The sequence below is a fragment of the Haemaphysalis longicornis genome, unplaced genomic scaffold (genome assembly GCF_048455015.1).
Source record: "Haemaphysalis longicornis isolate Haplotype H1 unplaced genomic scaffold, Haemaphysalis longicornis Haplotype H1 scaffold_23, whole genome shotgun sequence".
NCBI lineage: Eukaryota > Metazoa > Arthropoda > Arachnida > Ixodida > Ixodidae > Haemaphysalis > Haemaphysalis longicornis.
The window spans coordinates 7,749,657-7,766,331 of record NW_027526306.1 but is presented as its reverse complement, the minus strand read 5'-3'; the positions used below and the strand labels follow the sequence as shown (position 1 = coordinate 7,766,331).

The window sequence follows — 16,675 nt, the reverse complement described above, 5'->3', positions numbered from 1 at the left end:
GGTACACGTGCAACTTTGTGCGCGATTTTTTCTAGGCCAATTTAAAAAGAAATGCACTGAAAAAATGTTTTAACCACGAGAAGGAAGCAAGGCTGGCTCCCCAGAATTGCACTCGTAGCTCGAGCGCTAAGCCTCAACAGTACCCAGTCTCGAGGGATGGCGCAGCAGTCGAAACACGGCAAAAGTGAACGACGCACACCACCAATGCGGGAACCATTCCACCAGGGGAAGTTCGACGGTGGGGGGGGGGGGTGTTGCGATAAGAGTGGAAGCTACGTTTGCAGGGGCTGTACAAGACTATCGTCTTTTGAGGGCATTCCAGGCGACGCGAGCAGATGCTTGCTTTCATAAACCATCAGCGCAACATTAAAGATAGAATGCCTAGCTTTTACAAAATCTATCTAGGAGCAACCAATTTGACAGTTAAAAATCCCGGGCCATCTCCAATAATGTGAAACCTGGGCAGGGGCGAAGCATGCAGTGTAAAAGTGTAATCTTGGCACCCTGGCGTCTTTGCCCACGGTGATAATATCGTTGTGGGGTAGAGGTATACAGATTTTGTGTAAAAGTCTCGTGGTTTTGGAGCCCGAAGGTTTTGAAGCGTTATAGCACGAGGCGTTAAAAAACGAGTGTCCCGGTGCGTTCTTTTAGTACGCGTTTTTTCCCCGCCGATATGAAACGTCCTGGCGCGAGGCGTTAGAAAATGAGGGTGCCGGGGTGTTCCTTTGGTACGCGTTAGGTTCCAGCGTGAGGCATTGGACAACGAGCGTCGCGGTGTGTTAGTACCGTGACTAAATGAGACGATCGACGACAATGACAGGACACGCCGACAGCCCGAGCCCGTAAGGGGCTTCGCCTCTAAAAACTGTTCTTGGTATTTAACTGAAAATAGTAGTCGCCATACTTTACAAAATAGTCATTACTCAGATTTATAGTCTTGTTGCATGCCTATATACGACAAATAAATGATTGCACTTTTCCTGGCACACTTACAAATTTTATGCCGAAAACAATCGGCCCCAAAGAAACCATTTCTGGCTACTCCTTTGTGTCGTCGTTTTTACGAACACTAACTACCGAGAGCATATCAATAGCAAAAAATATTAATCGGCACACGAATTTTATAAACCTGGAGTAGGGCAATCGCCCGCGAAATTAAAAAAAAATCAACGCTCTGCAAGCATATTATAGTTAAACTAAAGGAAGGCAGTGATGTATTCGGCAAACATATTTTTTATTATCAGGAATTCTATCCTGTGGGCCTATTGGTGACAATAAAAACATCCACGGGCAAATGCTAAACATCCAACCAACTTCGTATTTAATGCGTCAGCTTTTTCTCAAGAACTGATTCTTTTCTGGGAATTGCGGAAACCGATAACCTCCATAAATTGACAAATAAAATGACTTCTCGGTTACCTCAATACGGTATACGCATATATTTCAGAAGGCTTTCTGTAATCGCAACCCCGCATCGGAGTGGTAGCTTGCGTGGAGTTATTGAAACGGATAAATGCATTATATTCTTGGACAATAAAAGGTATGGTTCGATGTATATTTGTATATAATGCATGAAGTAATAGCCCCCTTTAGCGTTGCAACAGTCTATACACTATAAGTAAAAAACTTACCCTCTTCCGGAGGTTATATTATACCACTTAGTGCAGTACCGAGCAGTGTGACAACTTTCATTCAAAGATAATTTCGTTGCCATTGTGCACTTTATGTTATCGCCTTGGTTGCGATTGTTGTAGAAGTTTCGGTACATTACGTACATATAATCGCCAGGCCCGCCTATGAACTGAAACAGCAAGAAGGTCAGACACGTGATTACCCTCAGTTTGCTGAAATTTTTACACACAACGTAGTAGTTTGTACAATAAATTCCACTACTTTTTTTGCAAGCACCGAGCACCATGGCTTGTCGGGGTACTGTTCATCGCAGGAAATTCCCTGATGCATTTATAGCTCTTATAGTGTCTGATGACCAACTTTCTGCTCACAACAGTGGTGTCGACATTTTTTGCGGTGCCTTTTTTCTCAAGGCCTCATTGCCTTCATGGAATTAGTTTGGAACGCTTTAGAAATATCTCGTTCATCCTTTACTAGACGGTGGGGTGTTAGAAAAAAGACTGATAAAGAAAAAAACAGACTTGAGAAGGCATGGTATTTATATTCCCAAACAACCCAACACAGACACACGGAAGCGCCGCCCTCCTGAAAGCACGGTCGTCCCCTTCCGATGCCTGACGGGACAACCTGTTTATGGTACGTGCCCATGGGTCTCCGTGGATAACCTCCCTTGCACACTTGTTGCCAAGCACGCGACAGCCCCACGTCACCGTCACACTTCATACGTCCCGTCTTGCTTCTTTCCCGTCATCCCTTTCTCACGTCGTTGCAGTTAGCTTATGATTCCATGGTACTTTGCGCAAACTCGTTTCCCTTCTCTGGAGTGCATGACGCGGGAGGCTGGGGTCAGTGACCCTTCAGATGAGGCTGATGATGTCGTCCCGAGGTGTCTGGAAGCTATCCAGACGAACACATCTTGGTTGTCGTTTTCGCTTCGCCTCGCGACATTTACATTCCTTTTCTGCGGTCATCAACAGCTTTTATTTTGCAGCGAAGCTGTTAGCTTCTAGTTGGTCGGAAAATGTCGTGTCGCAAAACAAAAGAACCAAGGCCCAGCAACGCTTGCCTAAGACACCGAGAGCATTCGTTAGGCTTATTAGGCATACAGCATAGAGCTCAGTATTCGTCTAAAAAAACCAGGAACGACACATTGAAACCGCATTATGGATGATAAGGCGCCAATGAACAATGTAAAATTTGGCATCGCTGAGAGCATTGCCGTACATTCCACAGCAGGCTCTGGGGAACACATGAGACAGTGGTGGGCCCAATAGTGGTGCACGAACGCACATGCACACGCACGCACGCACACACACACAAACACACATGCAAACAAACACACACACACACACGCACGCACACGCAAACACACATGCAAACACACACACGCACACGCAAACACACAGGAACGCAAACACACACGCACGCTCAGACTCACACAAACACACGCACGCACACGAACACACACACACTCACACGCAAACGCACTTGAACGCAAACACACACGCACGCTCAGACTCACACCTAAACACACACACACACACACACACACACACACACACACACACACACACACACACACACACACACACACACACACACACACACACACACACACACACACAACCTAGTTAGTACCAGCGATCCCGGGTAGGTCAATACACCAAGGGGTATTACACATAATCAGTGATTATTGACTTGCCATAATCATCGAGATGACTGTAGCGTTGTACATAACGCGGCATGGCCACTGCTGTGAATACGTGACTTACGGGAGGCGTGTGGTTCGAGAAAACAGCTGAAACTCGTGTCATTACAAATATTCCGAGAATAGTTCTCGGCTTTAACGACTACATGCCCATGGGAAGTGTTATGTCAGTAGGTGGGATGGACCACTTGCAATCACTGCTTTTTAAAAATACCCGAGGGTCCTATAATATGTGCGCGTTTACACAAAACGCTACGCCCTATTCCAGCAAATAGCGAGGGATAACTCGCGCGCTGGAAAATTGTACTGCATTCCAAAAGAAACCAGTGTGCTTAGGCTGCACCCGTTCAAACGTGTTGTGCGTCCTGCACACCGTGCTTTGCGGCCCCACATGTCCACATACTGGTCTGGCGGTAGTGTAGACACACGATCATATTTGTTGGGCTATATAAACGTGATAAAGTGCCATACTTTTAATTAGAAGACTTGTTGGATCGGGATTTCTCGCAGGAAGTAAAAAAGACTAAAATGGGGGACAAAAAGAGTCGAGTGAACGCGGGAACATTCAAAGAATTTGAATAAATCTGCATTGCATTATCGCTGGCAATCGAGAGACGAGAGGAGAACATGGGAAAAAGGGAATAGGGGGGATGTAGTGACTTAACGACGGCTGCTGAATCCTCGTCTGTTGATGAGGCCTCAACTTTCGGAGAAGCAAGCAGCTACGTGGACAATTGTTTTCTATTTATTAAATATGAAGTAAAGAGTAAAGGTTATTTGAACTCCGTCTACATAACAGCAATGCACTCGCGAAATTTAAAGTGTGAAAGTCCGTCATTTCTGCTTGCGTATAATATCACATATTAGCCGTTTCCACTTTGTGAAGGGAGCGATTTTAAATGTATCGCCTACCTTATTACTTATTATTTAGGACGAAACACTGAAATCAATTTTGGGGTATTTGGTTGCGTACATTTCAACACAATAAACAATTGGCTGTATTGACACGGTGTACCGTTGTAAAGAAGTCCGAAAAAACATCATTTAACCCAAGTTCAAGTGAGTCTTTTAAAGGCTGATAAGATAAAAACCGAAGCACGTACAACCGATAGTACCAGTTCGATATTTGCATGACCTCAGATGCAATGAGCAGTGCATAAAAATTGTTTAGTTATTCTAAATTTCTATGAAAGTAGTCTTTGAAAACTCAAGCTATATTGAGTGCTTGAAGCAGTATGATAATGTGTTGCAGAAATGTCAGGCTTCTTGGACCCGTAGTTTTGCTGGGCTTTGGTATGACCTCTTCGCCATTAAAACACTTTTAACTTTCATTTTACTCACAAAAAATGTTTGTGTGTTTGTATGTTTAACATTTACGTGCAAAAATCACTCAATATATATTAATTAGTCAAACATGTATTGGGAATCTGCAAATATGGCTAAGTTATTCCGACCCGCAGATTCGCCCCATAAAAGCTTATCAGACGAAACCATAAAACCTGCTTTAAGAGATTTTTACGCGCCACATGTATAAGCAAAAACAACTTGGGTATCTCAACGGACGAGCGAGGTATCGATAAAATTGCGTTAACGCAATGTATGCCTTTCTCCTTTTGAGATTACAATTTCCCAAAATCCCGTCTTAGTGAGCCCCTACACAATGAAAAAAAGGTACTCCCCAAATTTCGAGTCTTTCTATGTCCAGCGCTTCTAGCTGCGCGTTGATAAGTGAGTCACTCAAACAGTAAGGCACTTTTTTATATGCAGACGTCGGTCGAGCGGTGTATCACGGTAAATAATTTTTATTCAAGTACTGAATACCGTTATTGGTGTGTTGTATAGGCCCCCTTCGGGTAACATGGCTGAGTTCTTGCAGTTCGTTGATACTGTACTGTCTAATACTGGATCCGCAAGCTCACCACTTATAATACTCGGAGACATAAATTTCGACACCGGTTCGCACAACCCTGAAGCGTGTGAGTTTCAAGAACGTCTCGACCACAATGCCTGTAACAATTTAATATTACTACAAACTCGAGTGACCAGTACCAGCGTGAAATCTGCTGATTTATGTATTATGAGTCTAGGTGGTAGTTCCGTTTCGGCTGAAGTTGGTTCATGTGATCTGAGCGACCATCTCCGTGTATTCTGTTTAGCACCAGTTACCAATGGTATTTTTATTATCCTCGAAGAAAATAATGTTTTTCGCAACATCGACAATGAAAGTCCAGTTACCTTCGCTCCATCATTCAGAATGAAAGTTGGCGTGAGATTTTCCAAAAACACAGCCCTGCAAGTGCCTATGAAAAATTCCTGGGCAAATTAGTATTTTGTTACAACAAAGAATTTCCTCCGCGACACTTTTGAACTTTATTACTTGTTCTTGGGGCTCTTTTTTGTGTCATAATTTAAATCTATTTTGTGTCATAATTTAAATCTTACTAATCCAGCAGTCCTAACGCCTCTCATCGCGGTGTGCATCTGTCGAGCAAGGTCGGCTTGGTGGCATGCTAGACAGTCAACGTGCTCCAAGGAACTTCAAGCATTGTGTGGATGGTTGCTTCCTTTTGCCAGCCACTCTAGGCGTTGTTGCCGTCTTCTTCGGTTGGAGTGGTATCACCAGACAAGTGTCTTCAGGTTCTACCTGAAGGTGCAATCTGGTGAGCGGGGGGATTGAGGCGAAAGCTTCGCGTACTGGTGCAAAACGGTGGATACTACAACGGAGTGGCTCTGGATCTTTCTAACGCCAACCATTCTGACAAGAAAAAAGGTCAGCGCCCGTGAAAGAGAAGTTTTGGTGCTCGGCGAATGTCAAGTTCCTGAGTCTCATTTTCGTCTACTGTGGCTTGGTCCGAAGTTCTGCATGGATTCAGCCCTGAAGCCGGTGGAGAAGCTTCCCATGGCCACATCGGTCACACAAAGGGTCCTATCAGATCAGAACTCTCTTTGTCTTGTCGCGGCGGTGTCCAGGGATAACTCGAGGCAAGTAAATGGGCGCCCGTTGAATTCCCTGGTTGACTACTTTGTCGCTATTGACTTAAGGTTGTTAACGGCAGATAAAGAAGGATTTTTAAGTGCGAATGCACTTCTTAAGCGAGCCTGAATCATCCGCCGCCGTCGTCCGCATAGCAACAGCTGCGGGTGCGCGCGCTCCTCGTCTTCCTCCTCGTCTTCCCTAGCAACGGGGGGAGATGGGCGCGCGCTACTCTCCTCCTCCTCTCTCCGCTCAGTGACTGCGGGTGTTGGGCGCCTCCTCTCCACTTCGGGCGGGAGAGCTCTCGCTCGCGTAGCGGGCGCTCCGCATTCCGACGCGTGAGGGCGCTCGTGTAGCCCTCGCCGTAACGAGTGGCGCTACTCTCCTCCTCTTCTCTCCGCTCAGTGACTGCGGGTGTTGGGCGCCTCCTCTCCACTCCAAGATTACGATATCCACCGTAATCGCGCAATCAACAACCGTGCATTCGCACTTACACACTCTCCCCCTCGGGGAAGTGCGAGGGAATTTTTTTGTCGTCCTTCCTGGTGGTACATTTGGTGTTAAGGCGCTTGCTGCTATTGATAAGAATTTCAAACAGTCCCCACTGAAACCTTCCAGATGAAGAAACAGTGCGTTGCGCTACCAAATGAATTAAAATTGGATGCCGTAAGCACTCGTGTTTGTGGGACAAAAAGGACACTCTGGAGGCTTTTTTTTCGGCCAAGACCCATAAACAAGATGTCCCCTTCAGGGTGATAATTACGGAGCGGGGTACTTGGCAGGGCGCTATTTCTACGTTCCTACAACAGCAATTGCGTTTTGTGGACATCGAAGATCCTTTTCTTGTGACTGGCTCTGAGCAAGTGGTGGAATATTTGTCCGCTGAAAAACCTAGCGAATGCTCTGCGTATTGATGTGGTAGGCCTCTTTTACTCTTTCCCCATGGCAGTTTACACACTTGTTTTGCACAGTGTATTACGGATTAGAATGACGAAGAGAAGTTTGTTAACAGTTGTGGTATGTCTCTTGGAAGCTTTCTGGAACTGTTGAACTTTTCTTTGAAGTTCACCCTAGTTTCTTGGGTAGAGAAGGTTTACACTCAAATATATGGTCAGCGCTCGTGTTGTTGTCTTGTGCCTTCTGTCCTTGTTTTTTGCTCGCTGTTTCGCCATTATAAAAGAACTCTTAATAAATAATACTGTAATTGACGCAGAAGAACGTGCAGGGGAAGTTAACAGAGATTTTTAAAATGTTGGTGTATATGCAGGTACCAATTCTAATACGCCCAGTATAAGAGGAGTTGAAAAACCATCCGAATTCATAATGGTTTTTCCAACAACCCCGCAGGAAATTGAACAAATAATCAAAGGCTTAGATAACCATGAAGCCGCTGGTTACGATGAAATCAAGGTTTTGGCTGTTAAATACGTAGCAGACACACGTAGTCCCATTTTATCCGGTATAATAAAGAAGGTACTAGAATCTGCCGAATTTCCTGACAAATTAAAACTTTCTCGAGTTACCCCCGGTTATAAAGGATGTGTGGAAACCGATATCAATAACTAAAGAACCTATTTCTGTACTTCGAGCATTTTGAAAAATAAGTAGAGCGGGTTATAAACGAGAGAAGTACGAGTTTTTTCAGAAAGATTAAGGAATAACACCGTCGCACTACTGCTTCAAAAAAAAAATAATAAATTCGCGGAACTGGCCTTAATTACCATAACGGATAAAATTATTCACAACATTGAAAATAAATTATACACCATCGGAGTATTCCTAGATTTGAAAAAAAAGCCTTCGATACCGTACAGCATGACTTTTTTCTCAAGAAGCTTGAGTAATACGGTATACGAGGAGTAGCTCTAAAAATAATTAAAACGTATCTCAAACCGATACCAATATGCTGCTATCAGCAAAACATTAATTTCTGAATAGCTTATAGTTCAGCACGGGGTTCCCAAGGATCTAATAATGGGTCCATTACTGTTTCTTGCGTACGTAAATGAAATTACCGAAATACCAGGATCCCTAGAATTAATTATGTACGCCGACGACACCAATATTTTTTATGGCGGAAGCAAAGAAAAGCCTGGAAGAATACGTGAATGCTTACCTTATGGAACTGTCTCAATGGTTTAACCAAAATCGGTTAAGCTTGAATACAAATAAAACTAAGTATACCATCTTCAAAACAATGAGTAAACGGATACAACAAATGTTAAAATTGTATTTGACGGTAACATACTAGAACAAAATTTTTAGGGGTATGGTTTACCGATAACCTATCCTGGAATACACACTTCAATAAACTGGAAACTGATCTATTTAAAGCCATTGGCTGCATGTATAAAATACACAGTGTTTTCCCGACCTGGTTAAAGCAAAACCCCTGTTCACTGTTTTGTTCCAAGCTGAGCGATGAAATTTTAGTATTGGGTACTACACCAGCTTGCAACTGTGATAGACTAATTATTTTGCAGAAAAAAGTATTACGCACACGCGAGATCCATCAGGGGGACAAACGGGAACTCCGACCTTAGCCTCTTTTGAATAAACATAATATGCTGAAGGCGGACCAAATATACTACCTTAAACTTTGCAGTGGGATAAAAAATCTGGAATTTATTACAAACCACCGGACGGCGGCTCCAGGGCGTACAATATAAGATACTCTAAGCACAGGCTGCCTGTAACACAAGCAAATTGCGGTAGGCCGACGTTACACTTACAGACCCTTAGCACGTTGAACAGGGGTGATATATACATTATTTTGATCAGTCTTTTCAAAATTTTCAATGGTGCATGCAGAAGGTTTATAGTTTACAGTGGTGTTGTGTATTATCCGGCATAGAACTGTGAAAATTGATTTGCTTGCAGTGTGTCTTGTGTATTCGCACAAATTGGCGCATTGTGACATGCTGTGTAAATTTTAAATGTATGCATCGGGTTGTTTTATTTTTTTTCATTTCTCTGTAACGCGTGCGTTTTTGTTACGTACTTGGAATGTAGTCTGTTTATTTGTGGGTGACATGGTATCGTTAGAGTTTTTTGAAAAGTATATTTTGAGCTCTATTCAACGTTATGTCAAATATTTGAATGTTCTACTCTAAGCACTATGTGTCGCGTGTCTTTTGTTGCGTGCTTGATAATACGATTTATGCATTTTGCACCTTCTACACTGAACTGTACGTGGGCAGAGGCTTTTTCAGGCATTCCGCCTATATCTCGCCCCCGACCCCCCCCTCACGGATATCACCCATGGTAACAATTATGAATTCAGAGAACTTGACAAATTTTCGGTTTCGTTGAAAAGACGTTTAACAAAAGTAGTGGGTCCAACTTCGCGCGAAGTTTAATATTTTTCAGCGGAAACCAGCATGATTGAACGCAAGTGGAGCCCCAAAACACAGGGATGGCGCTCGTGTACGAACTGGAGTTCCTAGATCAAGACGGAAATTTATATATGCAGAAAAAAAAGCCAAAGGACGAAATAACAGCCACAGGAGAATCAAGAATTTTACTGATAAGCAATCTTCTTCGGGTGGTGAACGGCAGTTGCTTGGCTGATACATCTGCGCACCAGAAAAGTCGGCACTCCTTGCTCTCAGTAGTGGGACGGCTCAACGAAAGAAGCGGAGCATTCCGGATCCGGAAATTCACATAGCAGGAAAACCAGTCCCAAAGGTATCCCATCTGCGCATTTTGGGACTTACAATCCCCCAAAATGGATCAGGCCTCCACACCATAGCCTCACTAAAAAGGACGCTCAGTCAATTGACTCACTTAATACACCGCGTATCAAATCGCCGATTTGGATTGCAAGAGTCGGACACCTTGCGCATGGTGCAGGCAATACTAGTCAGCCGGATGGCGTACGGTGCGCCGTACTTGGCTCTCAAAAAGAATGAGAAGGCAAGATTGAATATCTTTATCCGCCAAGCATATAAGACCGCCATAGGATTGCCCTGCAAGACATCGACAAAGAAATTGCTTCAACTTGGAGTACACAATACCTGGGAAGAGATAGAGGAAGCCCATCATACCTCTCAAATAGAACACCTCAAATTAACGCCAACAGGACGTGCGACCCTAAGAAGATTGCACTATAAAACGCCGCCAATACAAGACCACAAGGTTAGGATTCCCCTACTTATTCGACAGAACATCAGGGTAAGGCCACTACCACGCCACATGCACCCAATTTACAATCAAGCTCGCAGAATCGCACGAGCCAGGGCCATGGACATAAAGTATGGGCGAAATCCAACCACAACGTACACTGACGCGTCTCCTTATCCGCAGCGACCAGCGCACGCGGTATGCGTCACCAATTCAACAGGGCAAGAAGTGACCTGCCTCACCGTCCGTACAACGCAGACGGAAAGCGCAGAGGAAGTGGCTATTGCTCTGGCCGCAACGACTAGCGAGGACGCAATCACAGTGCTTACGGATTCGCAAGCAGCGTGCCGTAGCTATCTACGGGGACGCATCTCCAAAACAGCCCTCCGCATCCTCGAAACCAAGGGTCAGCTACCTGAAATAGAAATCGTCTGGGTACCCGGACACACATCCCTCGCTGGTAATGAGGCGGCCCATGCCGCTGCCCGCGCGCACGTACACCGGGCCATTATCTACGAGGGACAAACATCGCCTGCCGCTCCCAAAACAGAACCTCTTGTCAAATATGGAGACATTCTGGCCCACTATCGCCAAGGCAGAACATTATTCCCGGCTCCACATCCCCAGTTATCGAGACAAGAAGCCACCAGCCTGAGAAGGATACAAACGAACTCCTATCCCCATCGCACCCTCCTTCACGCGATCTACCCCACCATATACCCGGCCACCTGCAATTTCTGTCCCTTGCCGGGCACGCTTTACCACCAAGTATGGGAGTGCGGACAAACCCCAGGCCTACCCCCCAACCCTTCCCCCTCTTACGAGCAGTGGGTGGCCTGCCTGAAAAGTCCAGACCCTGGGACCCAGCGTATACTGGTGAAGAGGGCCTGGACTGCCAGCCAAGCCCAGGGCATCCCGGACTAGGGACGCCCCCCACCGGGCGGGTGCCCTAACAGCAGCACCAGCGCTCGTGGAATAAACATTTATTCCTCCTCCTCCTGTATTTATCGACTGTTTAATTTAGTTTAATTAAATTGACCATTTAATTTCTTATGTGTGTTTGAATGAAATGTCAGTAGCATAAAATTGTTGCCTGCGGCCGCATTTGAGGCATTGTGAATTGGGACATTTCCACAACCGATGATGATCTCGCAAGTACATATTATTACAATGCCCAATTTGGCAGCCTATGTTCAGTCACATTGCAGATGATGCGATTAACCACACCTGATGCGCACGTAACATAACAGTTGGCCTGCTTGATTCTCTGGATTGCCACTTGCTTATTAAACCCGCGATTCAGCTTTTTATCTACTCTTGTGCGGACCCAGCGCAATTTTTGTGGCCCCCTATGGCAGTTCTCATCCCAAAGCGCGAAGCGAGTTCCTTAAACGGGTCCGCTATTCTATGAAGATATTTAATGAAAGCAAGTGCCTTTCGGTCTTGTAATTCATCTGCTACGTCTAGGCTTTTAGTTCTCGACCAGATGATTCGACAAAGTTTTTCACAAGTCTAGGATGAATGGCCTTCTGGAAATACACCCTGCCGTAACTTATGGATTTTCCTATGAAAGCTCGTTCTTCTCAGAGGAATACGGGGCTACGCAACCCCTGAACAAAAACACAAGCAGGCAATGGTATTCTAAACCTGCTTTGTGTGACGAGAGGAGTAGTTCAGTAAACGGGGAGCTAAGCAGCTCCTGAAGCTCTCATAATGTTTGGTTATCCCGAACCTGTGTTTTTCATGACAGTTACATTTTCCCGCCACACTACGTATCTCGACCAGTCGATAACATTCACAAAGTGTGGGAGTACCGATGTAACACTGCATGATTCAAAAATTATTTTGACCCCAAGACAGTTTTCCAGTTAAATCGTTTGCCTTCAGCCATTGTTGCTGCTGTCGGTAGTGCTTCGTGTTTTCCTTTCTTAGAGTAAGCTGAAGTGTTAAATTGATAACGAGTTTTTTGTGTTTAGGTGCTGCCTAAAAGACCAATGCGTGATTTTTTTTAACCTGTCAACCTCAGTTTCTTGCTCTGTTTCTGTAATCTCACTTCCGTCAACCGTTTGTCAACCTGAAAATCTGAGTTCCTTGATGTATTGAGTACACATGATATTGTCTTCATTGACTTTATGCAAGTTGTAGCAATTCGAGTTGGCGGTTCCTTTTGTCTTTCCCCACTGTAATGCCAGATTTGTACCGGGGGTATAAATAAAAATAAAAAAGGCCCATACATTAGCAGGCGTTGTTTCTAGCAAACTACGAAGACAAATTTTAACACTGAATGCAATCATTCTGTAATGTCTCGACCGTATACGTGACACAAATTCTCTTTCCTTGAGAATTATTACGATGTTCACGTTGAAGTTACGGTACAGTCCTTATCCGTGACACATAATGACTCGTCCACAAAAGTGTTAAAATTTGTTCCCCATGTTGTTTCGTTTCTTTTAGAGAGTGGGAACAACTTCTTCCAGAGAGGTATCACGTAATATTGGGGCCGCTCTGCAGCCGATACAAATGCCCGAGATTTGCGCATGGACATGATAGATTGATTGTAGGGTTTAACGCGCCGACGCAACGCAGGCAATGAGGCGCGCCATAGTGTAGAGCTCCGGATTAATTTTGACCACCTGGGGATATTTAACGTGCGCCGAAATCTCGTACACACGGGCGTTTTTGCTTTTCGCCTCCACAAGGAAAGCGGTCGCCGCGGCCGGGAATCGAACCCGCGACCTCGTGTTCAGCCTTAGCCATTGAGCCACCGCGGTGGGTGAGCATGGACATCGCTATCGCTAGACAGCCTATAATCTAACGACATCATTTCTAATATGAGCCTCGACCTGGTTTACACCTGAAAATTTTAAAATAAAAACCTGCACTAGATGAACGTTCGAAGGTATACAGTGCTAATTTTTGGCATGCTAACTAAAGAAGTATCAGTTACGCGAGTAGCAAAGTAGCTTCCCTCTAAATGGCTTCTTTCCTTCGTGATGTCAAGCAGCTGTGCGCAGCTGACTCTAGGCTTACATTGCTATTTGAGGTATCACTTCGTCAGCCGGCAATCTACTCACGGATTTCAGTAAGATAATTTTGATTTTGCTAGGCACGTTTAATCATCAGCCTTGCAAGTACCTGAAGTTAAGGCTACACGTAGTGCTTACACGGACGATTGGCCGATACGCTCACTAACTGTAACAAAGAGAAGAAAAAGACGCAAAAGTGAAAAGTTGGCGCCCGTTCTAAAAGTAAACCTTATTTCAGTACAACTGCGCCGAACTTATCACGCTGGCCCCTCTCTAACGATCAAGCGCAGCAGTCATCAGCGATCCATGGCGCCATTGTGCCGATACCTAATATCAGCATATTCGCTCGACAATGAAACATACGTTGAGTTCCCCCAAAAATTGGAAGCCCCGCTTTTTGGGCAAAATAAGGTTGTTACTGCTGCTTCTGCTGGTACTACTACTACTACTACTACTACTACTACTACTACTACTACTACTACTACTACTACTACTACTACTGCTACTACTACTACTACTACTGCTACCACCACCACCACCACCACCACCACCACTACTACTACTACTACTACTACTACTACTACTACTACTACTACTTACTACCTAACTAGTGCTTGGGCGTCCCCATTTTTTTTGAAACTTTGCAGTCGTACAAAAACTCACCAAATGCTCTGGGCTGTTTTGAGATTTTTTTACTTTTTGCCAGTAATAGAGCCCACATAAGGGCACAAGATTTCGGCCGTTCATTACACACATGTAAGAAAACTCAGCCTGTTTGAATGGCTAGACAGTGTAAAAGTTGTTCCAATGTTCAGAAGTTATCGACAACGCCCTCTTATAGACTTCATTGCGTGCTCTAGGGTAACGTGAATACACTCTGATTTAGCGCAGTCCATCTTGTTTCAAGAGTCAGTTTTCGATGTCACCAGTAGATTTCCAGGCAGTATGTAAGGAGCAGTCAAGATGCCTCGCTGCAGATTAGTCTACTTCACAAAAGAATGGCTGTGTTAGTGAACAAGCGTCTGAAATCAAGCAACCGTATATAGTAGAATTTTCTGCGTCTGGCGTTCTTACCACTATTCTGTACTCAATGCAGGTAGTTATTCAGAGTCGGGTCGTTTCTGAAACTAATTTTTTACGTGACGTAATTGGTTGAAAACGACCAAATTTGTAATACCGAGCCTGATTTATGTTTTTCTAAGGTGTTGTCTGCAATAGACTGACAGTAAACTAGTTGTGTACCTTTCAAGCATGGTTCATTAATTTTGTGTACTTAAAGTATAAAAATCACCGGCCATTGCAGTCTTTGAAGGTGGTTGAGCGTGGAAGGTGCTTGGTGGTTGATCGGGCTGTTACGTTCTATTTATAATAATCAGGAGCACGTTGCGTCATCGGCTACGTCATGAATACACAAATACAAATAACTCTCATGCTAGCGGCGATGTGCACTTTCTTTTATTGTTGGCTTTTAAACTATCACTTGGTTCTTTCGCTTTCACTTTTTACGGGAATTTTCCCGCTCCGACGTGACGTCAGTAGGGATAATTGGCTTCTAGTGTCGGCTCTCTCACGTTTACTTGTGAAGATTCTTCTCCGAAGAAGGCCTATAATACACCTGGGCTGTGAAGTGATTACACAACCTCTACTATAAAGTACCCTCTACTATAAATACCCTCTATATAAAGTGTGTAATAGCGAGCGCTGGGATCGAACGACATCTGACAGTTCAAACTTCCCGATAAATCAAGGAAACCTTTAGGTCCCTTCAGATCTTATATTAATTGGAATGTTCAGTAGTTTTGCACAGAACACGGCCGACAAAATGTAACATGGGGGGTCGCTCCGCAAGGAGTTCGTGCAGCGTTCTGAATATCTGCGGCTTTATTTTTTGAGTCGCAATTCGTGATGTCACAGCAACAGCTGGCCATTCTATAGCAGGCAACATGTTATTGTAAAGTAGAGCATGAAATGTTCTAGCTTCTATAAAACACCAAGAATAAATCGCACTATCACAATAGATTTTGGCAGGCAGAGCCTATGTCACAACATTTCAGCTGTTCCAGTTCTCGCAAAACACACTTTGTATGCAGGTGTACATGAATGTTACGAACGTAACATGTCCAGTGTCAAGGCTTTATGGAAACCCAGATCCAGGAAGGTGGTTTTGGACGGAAAATGCAGCAGCTTGAAGTGTTAATAAAATTTGCTATCGTTCTATCAACCTATGCCAGTGCTACTAAAAGTTCCCTCAGACAGTTTTTTGTCTGTATTTTTTCTAAGAGTTTGTTCTTGTACGCCTGAAAACAAAATAAATAATCGTTCAAAGTTATTATGCATTATTTTCAATACAAGCACACTCCTGCTTAGGAATACACAGTCACTTACCTTCCAAGCATCCAGGACTTCGTCGGACAAATGCTTATGATTTCTCACAAATAAGATGAAGCCAAGTCTAAGCAATATGCTCGGAAGTGTTGCCATGCTGTTCAAACCAGGCTGCAGAACCCATTGTGTGGCTGTACCGAAGCATACTTGCGGCTAGACAATAACACAAATTGAAAGAGGTCGAGCCTCCTTCCTCCTTGTGTTATTTAGTTTTGCATTGTTGCTTTGCATTATTTGCATCTATACCTTTTCTGTGGTCACAAATCTTTGACATGTAAGGCAGTCAGAGCGAACAAACAGCCTTATCACAAAGCATGAACTGCATAAAATGTCGAATGATGCTTTTCTTCTGCAGAAACAGGAAACCGTCATGACGGCCGGTGATTTATACACATGCTACACGAGCATTTGAAAGGACATTTGAGTAAAACGGCATTCAAAGTATTGAATGCCACTGGAACTAGAAAGATTTTCATCGATCTGCATGAGAAACTCCCGAAGAAAGCTGAAAGTTTCTGCGTTCACCCACGACGTTTTGGTGTAGCTACCAGCCAAGTTTTGTTCTCGTAACCTAAAAAAATTTTCATAGAAATTAAGAAGAACGCGAAGTACGAGAACAGAGGAACGCAAGAACACTAGACTAGAGCTCCTCTTGTCTAGTTGTTTTCCTATGTCCTCGTAGTTTTCACTGTTTTTCACATTTTTGAAATCATAAACCACCTCGCCCAACAAAACATTTAACAAAACAAAACATTTTATTTAAACAAAACACCTAGGCCCAGTTATGCTGGGCCTAGGCACCCCATTATTAATTTTGAAATGAATATT

At 44.1% G+C, this 16,675-nt stretch overlaps 1 protein-coding gene across 1 annotated transcript in view; it reads right to left on the bottom strand.

Moving 5' to 3' along the window:
* The window catches only part of LOC144172537 (uncharacterized), a 31,443-nt gene extending 15,460 nt beyond the window's left edge, over nucleotides 1-15,983 (bottom strand). Inside the window, exons 1-2 of the mRNA XM_077701213.1 lie at nucleotides 15,848-15,983; nucleotides 1,632-1,801 (exon numbers count right to left, since the gene is read on the bottom strand). Of these exons, the coding sequence (XP_077557339.1) occupies nucleotides 1,632-1,801; nucleotides 15,848-15,943 (266 nt within the window). The 5' untranslated portion in view covers nucleotides 15,944-15,983. The remainder of the gene's footprint in view (nucleotides 1-1,631; nucleotides 1,802-15,847) is intronic.
* Nucleotides 15,984-16,675: the final 692 nt, after the last annotated feature.